The sequence below is a fragment of the Zonotrichia leucophrys genome, unplaced genomic scaffold, assembly GCF_028769735.1.
Source record: "Zonotrichia leucophrys gambelii isolate GWCS_2022_RI unplaced genomic scaffold, RI_Zleu_2.0 Scaffold_124_135276, whole genome shotgun sequence".
Classification (NCBI taxonomy): Eukaryota; Metazoa; Chordata; class Aves; order Passeriformes; family Passerellidae; genus Zonotrichia; species Zonotrichia leucophrys.
The window spans coordinates 95,658-109,483 of record NW_026992329.1 but is presented as its reverse complement, the minus strand read 5'-3'; the positions used below and the strand labels follow the sequence as shown (position 1 = coordinate 109,483).

The window sequence follows — 13,826 nt, the reverse complement described above, 5'->3', positions numbered from 1 at the left end:
CCCTCTATGGTGGCCAAGACCTCTATGGAACCTCTATGGTGGCCAAGACCTTTGTGGTGGCCAAGACCTCCATGATGACCAAGACCTTTATGGTGGCCAAGCCCTCCATGGTGACCAAGACCTTTATGGAGCACCTATGGTGGCCAAGCCCTCCATGATAACCAAGACCACCCATAGTGGCCAAGACCATTATGGTGGCCAAGCTCTCTATGATAGTTCTTCTCTGGAACATCTATGGTGGCCAAGCCCTCTGAGATGGCCAAGACCACCATGGTGGCCAAGCCCTCCATGATGGCCAAGGCCTCTATGGTGGCCAAGACCTCTATGGAACCTCTATGGTGGCCAAGGCCTCCATGATGGTTCCTCTATGGAACCTCTATGGTGGCCAAGCCCTCCATGATGGTTCCTCTGTGGAACCTCTCTGGTGGCCATGACCTTTATGGAACCTCTATGGTGGCCAAGCCCTCCATGATGGCCAAGGCCTCTATGGTGGCCCAGACCTCTATGGTGGCCAAGTGTCACCATGATAGCCAAGACCTCTATGGAACCCTATGGCGATCAAGTCCCCCATGAAGGCCAAGACCACCGTAGTGGACAAGACCTCTATGGTGGCCAAGCCCTCCATGATGGTTCCTCTATGGTGGCCAAGCCCTCCATGACAGCCAAGGGCTCTATGGTGGCCAAGACCTCTATGGAACATCTCTGGTGGCCAAGGCCTCCATGATGGTTCCTCTGTGGAACCTCTATGGTGGCCAAGACCTTTATGGAACCTCTGTGGTGTCCAAGCCCTCCATGCTGACCCAGTGCCACCGTGTCCCTCCATGGTGACCCAGTGCCACCCTGTCCAGGCCTATCGCAGCCAGGCCGGCTCGGGCAACTTCCTGCACCTGGCCGTGGCCAAGACCTCCATGATGGCCAAGCTCTCCATGATGGTCAAGGCCTCTATGGTGTCCAAGAACTTTATGGAACCCCTATGGTGACCAAGGCCTCCATGGTGGCCAAGACCTTCATGGTGGCCAAGACCTCTATGGAGTCCCTATGGTATCCAAGGCCTTTATGGTGGCCAAGACCTTTATGGAACCTCTGTGGTGGCCCAGATCTTTATGGTGGCCAAGCCCTCCATGATGGTTCCTGTGTGGAACCTCTCTTGTGGCCAAGTCCTCCATGAAGGCCAAGGCCTCTATTGTAGCCAAGACCTCCATGCATCCTCAATGGTGGCCAAGCCCTCCATGATGGTTCCTCTGTGGAACCTCTATGGTGGCCAAGACCTTTATGGAACCTCTATGGTGGCCATGACCTTTATGGAACCTCTCTGGTGTCCAAGCCCTCCATGATGGTTCCTCTGTGGAACCTCTGTGGTGTCCAAGCCCTCCATGCTGACCCGGTGCCACCATGCCCTCCATGCTGACCCGGTGCCACCGTGTCCCCGTGCCAGGTGCGGACGGCGCAGGAGGGGCTGCCCCCGGAGCGCCAGGCCCGGCAGCAGATGACGGCCCAGGCCTATCGCAGCCAGGCCGGCTCGGGCAACTTCCTGCACCTGGCCGTGGCCGCCACCGAGCTCCAGCCCGGGGACAACCTGGCCGTCAACTTCCACCTCAAGACCAGCGACAACAACGTCCGCAACTCCGTCCCGTTCTTCACCTACCTGGTGGGTACCCGCGGTTCGTCGCTGGTGCCTCCAGCTGGAGCACCTGGAGGTCCTTGAGGGACCTGAGAAGTTCTTGAGGGGTTTGGGATGTCCTTGAGGGGTTTGGGAGGTTCTTGAGGGGTTTGGAAGGTTCCTGAAGGAACTGAGAGATCCTTGAGGGATTTGGGAGGTTCTTGAGGGGGTTGGAAGGTTCCTGAAGGAACTGAGAGATCCTTGAGGGATTTGGGAGGTTCTTGAGGTGTTTTGAAGGTTTCTTGAAGGAACTGAGTGGTTCTTGAGGGGTTTGGGAGATCCTTGAGGGACCTGGCAGGTTCTTGAGGGACTTGGGCGGTCTTGAGGGACCTGGAGGACATTTGGATGATCTTTGGGGGACCTGGGAGATCCTTGAGGGAACTGAGAGTTTCTTGAGGGGGTTGGAAGGTTCCTGAAGGAACTGAGAGATCCTTGAGGGACCTGGGAGGTTCTTGAGGGAACTGAGAGATCCTTGAGGGGTTTGGGGGTCCTTCAGGGGTTTGAAAGGTTCTTGAGGGAACTGAGAGATCCTTGAGGGATTTGGAAGGTTCTTGATGGGTTTGGGAGGTTCTTGAGGGGTTTGGGGAGTTCTTGAGGGGTTTAGGAGGTTCTTGAGGGGTTTGGAAGGTTCTTGAAGGAACCGAGAAGTCCTTGAGGGACCTGGGAGGTCCTTGAGAGACTTGGGTGGTCTTAAGGGACCTGGAGGACATTTGGATGAGCTTTGGGGGACCTGGGAGATCCTTGAGGGAACTGAGAGTTCCTTGAGGGGTTTGGGAGGTTCTTGAGGGAACTGAAAGGTTCTTCAGGGCTTTGGGGGGTCCTTCAGCAGTTTGGAAGGTTCTTGAGGGACTTGAGTGACCTTGAGGGGTCTGGAAGACATTTGGATGATCTTGGGGGGATCTGGGAGGTCCTTGGGGGGTTTGGGAGGTTCTTGAGGGGTCTGGGAGATTCTTGAGGGAACTGAGAGGTTCTTGAGGTATTTGAGGGGTCCTTGAAGGAACTGAGAGGTTCTTGAGGTGTTCGGGAGGTCCCTGAGGGGTTTGGAAGGTCCTTGAGAGGCTTGGGTGGCCTTGAAGTCCTTGAGGTTGCCCTTGAGGGGTCCTGGAGGCCTTGGAGGTGTTTGAGAGGTTCTTGAGGGGTTTGGAAGGTTCTTGAGGAACCTGGAAGGTTCTTGAGGGGTTTGGGAGGTTCCTTGAGGGACCTGAAAGGTTCTTGAGGGATCTGGAAGGTTCTTGAGGGGTCTTGGAAGGTTCTTGAAGGAACTGAGCGATTCTTGAGGGGTTTGGGGAGTTCTTGAGGGGTTTGGGAGGTTCCTTGAGGGACCTGAAAGGTTCTTGAGGGATCTGGGAGGTCCTTGAGGGACTTGGGTGGTCTTGAGGGACCTGGAGGACATTTGGATGATCTTTGGGGGACCTGGGAGATCCTTGAAAGAACTGAGAGTTCCTTGAGGGGTTTGGGGGCTCCTTGAGGGGTTTGGAAGGTTCTTGAAGGAACTGAAAGATCCTTGAGGGGTTTGGAAGGTTCTTGAGGGATCTGGGAGGTTCTTGAGGGGTCTGGGAGGTTCTTGAAGGGTTTTGGAAGGTTCTTGAAGGAACTGAGCGGTTCCTGAGGGGTCTGGGAGGTCCTTGAGAGGACACTGGTGGACGTCCAGGTGCTCCTCACGCTTCGGTTGCCCGCAGATCATGACCAAGGGCCGCATCCTGCGCGCCGGCCGGCAGCGGCACGAGCCCGGCCAGAGCCTGGTGACCATGACCCTGCCGGTGACGCCCGAGCTCATCCCGTCCTTCCGCGTGGTGGCCTTCTACTCGGTGCTGCCCGGCGAGATCGTGGCCGACTCCGTCTGGGTGGACGTCAAGGACACCTGCATGGGCTCCGTGAGTGACCTCCTGGTGGCCCCAGGGTGGTCAAGGGGGGTTTGGAGATGTTGGATGGGTGTTGGTGGTGGTGGAGTGGTTCCTGAGGTTCTTGAGGGGTTTGGAAGGTTCTTGAGGGACGTGGGAGGTTCTTGGAGAAACTGAGAGGTCCTTGAGGGGTTTGGGAGGTCCTTGAGATCCTTGAGGTGGCCCTTGAGGGGTCTTGGAGGCCTTGGAAGTGTTTGGGGGGTCCTTGAGGAGTTTGGGAAGTCCTTGAAGGACCTGAGTTGGCCCTGGTGGGGATTTGGTGTCACTTGTGCGGGTTTGGACACTCCATGAGGAGCTTGGACATCTCCTGGGTGACCCTGGTGGCCCTGGTGACCCAGTGATGACCCAGCCATGAAGCCCATGGCCACCAGCTTCTCCTGGAGGTCCAGATGTGGTGTCTCCCGTGGCGGGGGTGGGACAGAAGTGTCCTTTGGGGACACCTTGGGGACGTCACCTCCCGTGTCCTTGGCAGCTGGTGGTGAAGGCGGCCTCAGAAGGACCTCCACAGGTCCAGGAGCCGGGGGAGGGGATCGAGCTGCTCATCGAGGGCGACCACAAGGCCCACGTGGGGCTGGTGGCCGTGGACAAGGGCGTCTACGTGCTCAACAAGAACAAGATCACCCAGAGCAAGGTGGGTGGGCCCGGCCTTGATGTCCCCAAGGGGTGGTGGTGGCCACCAGGGTTGTCCCTGGTGTCCCATGGTGGTGGCCACCATGGTTGTCCTTGTTCTTGATGTCCTATGGTGGTGGCCACTATGGTTGTTCTTGCTGTTCCTGATATCTCCTGGTGGTGGCCACCATGGTTGTCTCTGCTGTCCCATGGTGGTGGCCATCATAGTTGTCCCTGCTATCCCTGATGGTGGCCACCATGGGATTATACTTGATGTCCCATGGTGGCGGCCACCATGGTTGTCCTTGGGCCTGATGTCCTCTGTTGGTGGCCACCATGGTTGTCCCTGTCCCCATTGTCTCTGGGTGGTGGCCGTGGACAAGGGCGTCTACGTGCTCAGCAAGGATAAGATCACCCAGAGCAAGGTGGGTGGGCCCAGCCTTGATATCCCCTGGTGGTGGCCACCATGGTTGTCCCTGTCTCCATCATCCCCTTGTGGTGGCCACCATGGTTGTCCTTGTTCTTGATGTTCCTTGGTGGTGGCCACCATGGTTGTTCTTGCTGTTCCTGATATCTCCTGGTGGTGGCCACCATGGTTGTCCCTGTCTCCATCATCCCCTGGTGGTGGCCACCATGGTTGTTCTTGCTGTCCCGGCTGTCCCATGGTGGTGGTGGCCCTCATGGTTGTCCATGTCTCCATCATCCCCTGGTGGTGGCCACCATGGTTGTCTCTGATGTCCCATGGTGGTGGCCATCATAGTTGTCCCCATTGTCCCTGGGTGGTGGCGGTGGCCATCACAGCTGTCCTGTCACCTCTGGGTGGTGGCACTGGCTGTCACAGCCATGGTGTCACCTCTGGATGGTGGTGGCCATCACAGCTGTCCCCTTGGTGGCAGGTGTGGGACACAGTGGAGCATGGTGACATCAGCTGTGGTGGCAGTGTCACAGCTGTGGTGTCACCTCTGGGTGGTGGCAGTGTCCCAGTGTCACAGCTGTCCCCTGGCTGGTGGCAGTGTCCCAGCTGTCCCTGTGGTGGCAGTGTCCCAGTGTCACCGCTGTCCCTGTGGTGGCAGGTGTGGGACACAGTGGAGCATGGTGACATCGGTGGTGGTGGCCATCACAGCCATGGTGTCACCTCTGGGTGGTGGCAGTGTCCCAGCTGTCCCCTTGGTGGCAGTGTCACAGCCATGGTGTCACCTCTGGCTGGTGGCAGTGTCCCAGCTGTCCCCTTGGTGGCAGGTGTGGGACACGGTGGAGCAGGGTGACATCGGCTGTGGTGGCAGTGTCACAGCCATGGTGTCACCTCTGGCTGGTGGCAGTGTCACAGCTGTCCCCTTGGTGGCAGTGTCCCAGCTGTCCCCTTGGTGGCAGGTGTGGGACACGGTGGAGCAGGGTGACATCGGCTGTGGTGTCACCCCTGGGTGGTGGCAGTGTCCCAGTGTCCCAGCTGTCCCCTTGGTGGCAGGTGTGGGACACGGTGGAGCGCGGTGACATCGGCTGTGGTGTCACCCCTGGGTGGTGGCAGTGTCCCAGTGTCACAGCTGTCCCCTTGGTGGCAGGTGTGGGACACGGTGGAGCAGGGTGACATCGGCTGTGGTGTCACCCCTGGCTGGTGGCAGTGTCACAGCTGTCCCCTTGGTGGCAGGTGTGGGACACGGTGGAGCAGGGTGACATCGGCTGCACGGCCGGCAGCGGCCGGGACAACGTCGGCGTCTTCGCGGACGCCGGCCTGAGCCTGGCCACCAGCGTGCAGGTGACCACGCCCCAGCGCTCAGGTGGGGACACCGCGGTGGCACCTCGGGGACAGGGGTGGGACCGGGGGGAGGTGGCATCTGACAGGGGTGGCACCTTGGGGACAGCAGGTGGGACCGCAGGGAGGTGGCATCTGACAGGGGTGGCACCTTGGGGATGGAGGAGGTGACATCTCAGGGATGGTGGAGGTGGCACCTTGGGGACAGTGGGTGGGACCGCAGGGAGGTGGCATCTGATAGGGGTGGCACCTTGGGGATGGAGGAGGTGACATCTCAGGGATGGTGGAGGTGGCACCTCGGGGACAGGGGTGGCACCTGCAGGAGGTGGCATCTGACAGGGGTGGCACCTTGGGGATGGAGGAGGTGACATCTCAGGGATGGTGGAGGTGACATCTCAGGGATGGTGGAGGTGACACCTTGGGGATGGAGCAGGGGACAGGGATGATGGAGGAGGTGACACCTTGGGGATGGTGGAGGTGACACCTTGGGGATGGAGCAGGTGACACCTCAGGGATGGTGGAGGTGACACCTTGAGGATGGGAGAGGTGACACCTTGGGCATGGAGCAGGTGACATCTCAGGGATGGGGATGGTGACACCTTGGAGATGGAGGAGGTGACACCTTGGGGATGGAGGAGGTGACACCTTGGGGATGGTGGAGGTGACATCTCAGGGATGGTGGAGGTGACACCTCAGGGATGGTGGAGGTGACACCTTGGGGATGGTGGAGGTGACATCTCAGGGATGGTGGAGGTGACACCTCAGGGAATGGAGCAGGTGACATCTTGGGGATGGAGGAGGTGGCACCTTGGGGATGGAGCAGGGGACAGGGATGGTGGAGCAGGTGACATCTCAGGGATGGGAGAGGTGACATCTAGGGGATGGTGAAGGTGACATTTAGGGGGATGGGGGTGGTGACACCTCAGAGATGGAGGAGGTGACCCTGAACGTTGGGAGGTGACACCTGGGACACCTTGGGGTCCTGACCGGTGTCCCCGCTGTCCCCAGAGCTCCGGTGTCCCCAGCCGGCCAAACGCAAGCGGCGCTCGCTGGCCCTCGCCGAGTACAAGGGCACCAAGGGTAGGTGGCATTGTCCCCAAGGCCACCAGGGTGTCCCCAAGGCCACCAGGGTGTTCCTTCTGTCCCCAATGTCCCCAAGGTCACCAGGATGTCCCCAAAGCCACCAGGGTGTCCCCAAGGTCACCAGGGTGTTCCTTGTCCCCAAGGCCACCAGGGTGTCCCCAAGGTCACCAGGGTGTCCCCAAGGTCACCAGGGTGTTCCTTCTGTCCCCGATGTCCCCAAGGTCACCAGGGTGTCCCCTCTGTCCCCAAGGTCATCTGAATGTCCCTTGTCCCAAAGGTCACCAGGATGTCCGTTGTCCCCAATGTCCCCAAGGTCACCAGGGTGTCTCCTCTGTCCCCAAGGTCATCTGAGTGTTCCTTGCCCCCAATGTCACCAGGGTGTCCCCAAGGTCACCAGGGTGTTCCTTCTGTCCCCGATGTCCCCAAGGTCACCAGGGTGTCCCTTGTCCCAAAGGTCACCAGGATGTTCCTTCTGTCCCCAATGTCCCCAAGGTCACCAGGGTGTCCCCTCTGTCCCCAAGGTCATCTGAGTGTTCCTTGTCCTCAATGTCACCAGAGTGTCCCCAAGGCCACCAGACCGCCCCATGTCCCTGAGGCTGCCCGAGTGTCCCAGACCTTGAGGGACACCAGTGTCCCGTGTTCCTGAGGGCCACCAGAGTGTCCCACTCTCTGAGGTCCCCATGTCCCTGAGGGCCACCAGAACATCCCACAACCCCAAGGTCTCCATGTCCTAAAGAACCACCAGAGTGTCCCCTGTCCCAAAGATCTCCAGAGTGTCCCATGTCCCTGAGGGCCACCAGAATGTCCCATGTTCTTGAGGACCACCAGTGTCCCATGTCCCTGAGGGCCACCAGAACATCCCACAACCCCAAGGTCCCATGCCCTAAAGAGCCACCAGAGTGTCCCCTGTCCCAAAGATCTCCAGAGTGTCCCAGAATGTCCCACACCCCGAGGTCCCCACGTCCTAAAGAGCGACCAGAATGTCCCATGTCCCTGAGGGCCACCACAGTTTCCCATGTCCCAAAGGCCAGCAGTGTCCCATGTCCCAAAGATCTCCAGAGTGTCCCATGTCCCTGAGGGCCACCAGAGTGTCCCACAACCCCAAGGTCTCCATGTCCTAAAGAGCCACCAGAATGTCCCATGTCCCAAAGATCTCCAGAGTGTCCCATGTCCCTGAGGGCCACCAGAACATCCCACAACCCCAAGGTCTCCATGTCCTAAAGAACCACCAGAGTGTCCCCTGTCCCAAAGATCTCCAGAGTGTCCCATGTCCTAAAGAGCCACCAGAATGTCCCACAGCCCTGAGGTCCCCATGTCCTAAAGAGTGACCATAATGTCCCACACCCCTGAGGGCCACCACAGTTTCCCATGTCCCACAGGCCACCAGTGTCTCATGTCCCAAAGATCTCCAGAGTGTCCCATGTCTCTGAGGGTGACCAGAATATCCCATGTCCCAAAGATCTTCAGTCTTCCATGTCCTAAAGGACCACCAGAGTGTCCCACACTCCTGAAGGCCACCAGTGTCCCATGTCCCTGAGGGCCACCAGAACGTCCCACACTCCTGAGGTCCCCATGTCCTATGGAGCCACCAGAGTGTCCCACACCCCAAGGTCCCCATTCCAGAGCCACCAGAGTGTCCCATGTCCCTGAGGGCCACCAGTGTCCCATGTCCAAGGCACCAGTCTCCATGTCTAAAGAACACTAGAGCGTCCATGTCCCAAGAGTCACCAGGTGTCCCACACCCTGAGAGCCACCAGTGTCCCATGTCCCAAAGGCCACCAGAGTCTCCCATGTCCCAAAGATCTCCAGTGTCCCACCTGAAGCCCCAGAGTGTCCACGCCTGAAGGCACGTGTCCCATGTCCCTGAGGGCCACCAGTGTCCCATGTCCCTGAGAGCCACCAGAGTGTCCCATGTCCCAAAGATCTCCAGTGTCCCACACCCCTGAGAGCCACCAGAATGTCCCACACCCCGAGGTCCCCATTCTGAAAGCCACCAGAGTGTCCCATGTCCCTGAGGGCCACCATAGAGTCCCACACCCCAAGGTCTCCATGTCCCAAAGAGTCACCAGAGTGTCCCATATCCCTGAGGGCCACCAGAACATCCCACAGCCTGAAGGCCACCAAGTGTCCCGCACCCCAAGGTCCCATGTCCGAGGCCACCAGGTCGTCCTTCCTGTCTGGTGTCCACCAGCGGCCGAGTACTCGGACAAGCTGCAGAGGAGGTGCTGCGAGGACGGCATGAAGGACAACCCGATGGGACCAGATGCCACCAGAGTGTCCCATGTCCCTCAGAGCCACCAGAATGTCCCATGTCCTAAAGAGCCACCAGAATGTCCCACACCCCAAGGTCCCCATTCCTGAAAGCCACCAGAGTGTCCCACATCCCTGAGAGCCACCAGTGTCCCATGTCCCTGAGGGCCACCAAAGTCTCCCATGTCCCTGAAAGCCACCAGAGTGTCCCATGTCCTTGAGGGCCACCAGAGTGTCCCATGTCCCAAAGATCTCCAGAGTGTCCCATGTCCTAAAGAGCCACCAGAGTGTCCCACACCCCTGAAGGCCACCAGTGTCCCATGTCCCTGAGGGCCACCAGAACGTCCAACACTCCTGAGGTCCCCATGTCCTATAGAGTCACCAGAGTGTCCCATGTCCCTGAGGGCCACCAGAGTGTCCCATGTCCCAAAGGCCACCAGAGTCTCCCATGTCCCAAAGATCTCCAGTGTCCCACACCCCTGAGAGCCACCAGAATGTCCCACACCCCAAGGTCCCCATTCCTGAAAGCCACCAGAGTGTCCCATGTTCCCTGAGGGCCACCAGAGTGTCCCACAACCCCAAGGTCCCATGTCCTAAAGAGCCATCAGAATGTCCCATGTCCCAAAGATCTCCAGAGTCTCCCATGTCCCAAAGATCTCCAGTGTCCCACACCCCTGAGAGCCACCAGAGTGTCCCACACCCCGAGGTCCCCATGTCCCCGAGGGCCACCAGGGCCTGTCCCATCCCTGTCCTGGTGTCCACCAGCGGCCGAGTACTCGGACAAGCTGCAGAGGAGGTGCTGCGAGGACGGCATGAAGGACAACCCGATGGGCCACGGCTGCGAGCAGAGGAGCGAGTACATCCTGGAGGGGACCTCCTGCGTCCGCGCCTTCCTCGACTGCTGCAGATACATCAAGGCCAAGAGGGACCGGCAGAACCTCTTGCCCAGGACCGGCCTGGCCAGAAGCAAGTGCTGGGTCACGGAGGGTGGGAGAAGGTCGGGGAGGTTGGAGGAACCTCGTTGGTGGAGGGTCTCAAGTGGGTTTTGGGGGTTTCTTGGTGGATCTCAGGTGAAGGTGAGCTTGAGAAGAGTTTGGGTGGAGGTTGGGTGTTCTTTGGTGAAGGTCAGGTGGACCTTGGGTGTTCCTTGGGTGTTCCTTGGATATTCTTTGGATGTTCTTTTGGTGTTCTTTGGATGAAGGTCAGGTGAACAGTGGGTGTTCTTTGGATGTTCCTTGGGTGATCCTTAGATGTTCTTTGGTGAAGATCAGGAGAGCCTTGGGTGTTCCTTGGATGGTCCTTGGATGTTCCTTAGATGTTCTTTGGATGTTCCTTGGGTGTTCCTTAGTGAAGGTCAGGTGAACCTTGGGTGTTCTTTGGATGTTCATTGGTGGAATACAGGTGAAGGTGAGCTTGAGAAGAGTTTGGGTGGAGGTTGGGTGTTCTTTGGTGAAGGTCAGGTGGACCTTGGGTGTTCCTTGGATGTTCCTTGGGTGTTCCTTGGGTGTTCCTTGGGTGTTCCTTGGATGTTCTTTGGGTGTTCCTTGGTGAATGTTGGGTGAACCTTGGGTGTTCCTTGGATGTTCTTTGGGTGTTCCTTGGGTGTTCCTTGGACTTTCCCTGGTGGAACGTCAGGTGAACCTCAGGCTCTCCTTGGGTGCTCCTCAGGTGGAGCTTGGGTGAAGGTTGAGAAGGTCTTGGGTGGGTTTTAGGTGTTCACTGGTGAACCACAGGTGAAGGTGAGCTTGAGTAGATCTTGGGTGGAGGTTGGATGTTCTTTGGTGAAGGTCAGGTGAACCTTGGGTGTTCCTTGCATGTTCTTTGGTGAAGGTCAGGTAAACCTTGGATGTTCCTTGGATGTTCCTTGGATGTTCCTTGGGTTGTTCTTTGTGTGTTCCTTGGACATTCCTTGGTGAAGGTCAGGAGAACCTTGGGTGTTCCTTGGGTGTTCCTTGCATGTTCTTTGGACTTTTCCTGATGGAAGCTCGGGTGAACCTCAGGCTCTCCTTGGGTGCTCCTCAGGTGGAGCTTGGATGAAGGTTTGGAATGTCTTGGGTGGGTTTTGGGGGAATCTTGGTGGAACTCAGGTGAAGGTGAGCTTGAGCAAAGTTTGGGTGGAGGTTGGATATTCTTTGGTGAAGGTCAGGTGAACTTTGGGTGTTCCTTGCATGTTCTTTGGTGAAGGTCAGGTAAACCTTGGATGTTCCTTGGATGTTCCTTGGGTTGTTCTTTGTGTGTTCCTTGGACATTCCTTGGTGAAGGTCAGGAGAACCTTGGGTGTTCCTTGGTGAAGGTCAGGTGGACCTTGGGTGTTCCTTGGGTGTTCCTTGCATGTTCTCTGGATGTCCCTTAGATGTTCTTTGGGTGTTCCTTGGGTGCTCCTTGGGTGTTCTTTGGGTGTTCTATGGGTGTTCCTTGGGCATTCTTTGGAGGTTCTTTGGAGGTTCCTTGGCTGTTCCTTGGTGAAGGTCAGGAGAACCTTGGGTGTTCCTTGGATGTTCTTCGGCTGTTCCCTGGATGTTCTTTGGAGGTTCCTTGGGTGTTCCTTGGGTGCTCCTCAGGTGGAGCTTGGGTGAAGGTTGGGAGGGTCTTGGGTGGCTTTGGGCCATTCCTTGCCTGAAGCTCTGGTGGCCCTCAGACATTGCTTCTGAGATCCTTGGACAACCCCTCGGGCAACGCTTGGGTGACCTTGGGCAAGACAAGGGGTGACACTGGGGTGACACAGGGTGACACTGGGTGACACCGGCCCCGCCCAGGGATGTCAGCCCTGAGGCCACCTCCTAGAGGTCCAATGCCACCGCCCGCAGGCCACGAGGACGAGGACCCATTCCTGGCGGACGACGAGATCGCGGTGCGGACGCTGTTCCCCGAGAGCTGGCTCTGGCAGGTGGAGCAGCTGACGGACCCGCCCAACGATCTGGGGTGAGCCTGGAGCTCCTGTCCCACCTCCTGTCCCACCACCCCACGGACCAACCTGGGTATGGTCACCTTGTCCCCATCCAGCTTGGACATGTCTGGAGACCAGGAAGGTCCAACTGTGGGGTTGGGACATCTCTGGGGACCAAGGAGGTTCCATGCTGGGGTTGAGACAAGTTTGGAGACCAGGAAGGTTCTACTGAGGGTTTGGGACCAGAGACGTCCCACTGTGGGGTTGGGACATGTTTGGGGACCAGCAAAGTCCAACTGTGGGTTTGGGACATCTTTGGAACCAAGAAGGTTCTTCTGATGGTTTTGGGACATCTTTGGAGACCAGGAAGGTCCCACAGTGGGGTTGGGACTTCTCTGGGGACCACCAAAGTCCAACTGTGGAGTTTGGGACATCTTTGGAGACCTGGAAAGTCCCATGGTGGCTTTGGGACATCTTTGTGGACCGGAGAAGTCCCATGGAGGGTTTGGGACATCTTTGGAGACCAGGAAGGTTCCGCAGTGGATCTGGGACATCTTTGAGGACCAGAGATGTCCCACTGTGGGTTTGGGACATCTTTGGAGACCAGGGAAGTTCCATGGTGGGGTTGGGACATCTTTGGAGACCAGGAAAGTCCAGCTTTGGGACATCTTTGGAGACCAGGAAGTTCCTATGGTGGCTTTGGGACATCTCTGGAACCAGGGAGGTCCCACTGTGGGGTTGGGACATCTTTGAGGTCCACCAAAGTCCAACTGTGGGGTTTGGGACATCTCTGGAGACCAGGAAGGTCCAGCTGAGGGTGTGGGACATCTTTAGGGACCAGAGAAGTCCCATGGTGACATCCCCTGACCACCTTGGTCTCTCCTGTCTTCTCCAGGATCTCGACCAAGAAGGTGCCCGTGTACCTGCAGGACTCCATCACCACCTGGGAGGTCCTGGCCGTCAGCCTGTCCCCCACCAAAGGTACGGGGGCGTGGAGGACCAGGGGGCTCCTGGGGCCAGCAGAACCTCCCCAAACCTTGTAGGAGGTCCATGAGACCTCAAGGGTCCCCCAAAGCTTGGGGAGGTTCACCAGGATTTGAGGGATCTCCAAAATCCGAGGGGGTGGAGATGCCCCAAAGCCAGGTGGCCATGCTTGGGGTGTGAGGGATCTCCATGGACCTTGAGGGATCTCCCGAACTTTGGGATTCAAGGGGTCTCCTAAACCGTGGGAGGACTCCATGGATCTTGATGGATCTCCCAAACTTTGTGATTCAAGGGGTCTCCTAAACCTTGAGCAGATCCCACAGTTCTTGATGGATCTCCCACACCTTGGGAGGACTCTGTGGGTTTTGATGGATCTTCTAAATCTTGGGAGGACTCTGAGGGTCTTCATGGATCTCCTAAACCTTGGGAGGACTCTGTGGGTTTTGATGGATCTCCCAAACCTTGGGGGAATTCTTGAAGATTCAAGGGATCTTCCAAACCTTGGGAAGACTTTGGGGTCTTGATGGATCTTCCAAACCTTCTGAGGGCTCTGTGGGTTTTGATGGATCTCCCAAACCTTGGGAGGATCCCACAGTTCTTGATGGACCTCCTAAACCTTGTGAGGACTCCCTGGGTTTTGATGGATCTCCTAAACCTTGGGAGAATTCTTGAAGATTCAAGGGATCTTCCAAACCTTGGGAG

The 13,826-nt window shown here is 57.8% G+C and overlaps 1 protein-coding gene across 2 annotated transcripts in view; it reads left to right on the top strand.

Moving 5' to 3' along the window:
• Positions 1–13,826, top strand: part of LOC135460910 (venom factor-like) — a 65,340-nt gene that overhangs the window by 13,398 nt on the left and 38,116 nt on the right. For both annotated transcript variants that reach the window (XM_064737879.1, XM_064737878.1), the window contains 8 exons: positions 1,436–1,648; positions 3,340–3,534; positions 4,034–4,192; positions 5,816–5,945; positions 6,929–7,000; positions 10,019–10,219; positions 12,061–12,175; positions 13,036–13,121. In XM_064737879.1, the coding sequence (XP_064593949.1) occupies positions 1,436–1,648; positions 3,340–3,534; positions 4,034–4,192; positions 5,816–5,945; positions 6,929–7,000; positions 10,019–10,219; positions 12,061–12,175; positions 13,036–13,121 (1,171 nt within the window). The remainder of the gene's footprint in view (positions 1–1,435; positions 1,649–3,339; positions 3,535–4,033; positions 4,193–5,815; positions 5,946–6,928; positions 7,001–10,018; positions 10,220–12,060; positions 12,176–13,035; positions 13,122–13,826) is intronic.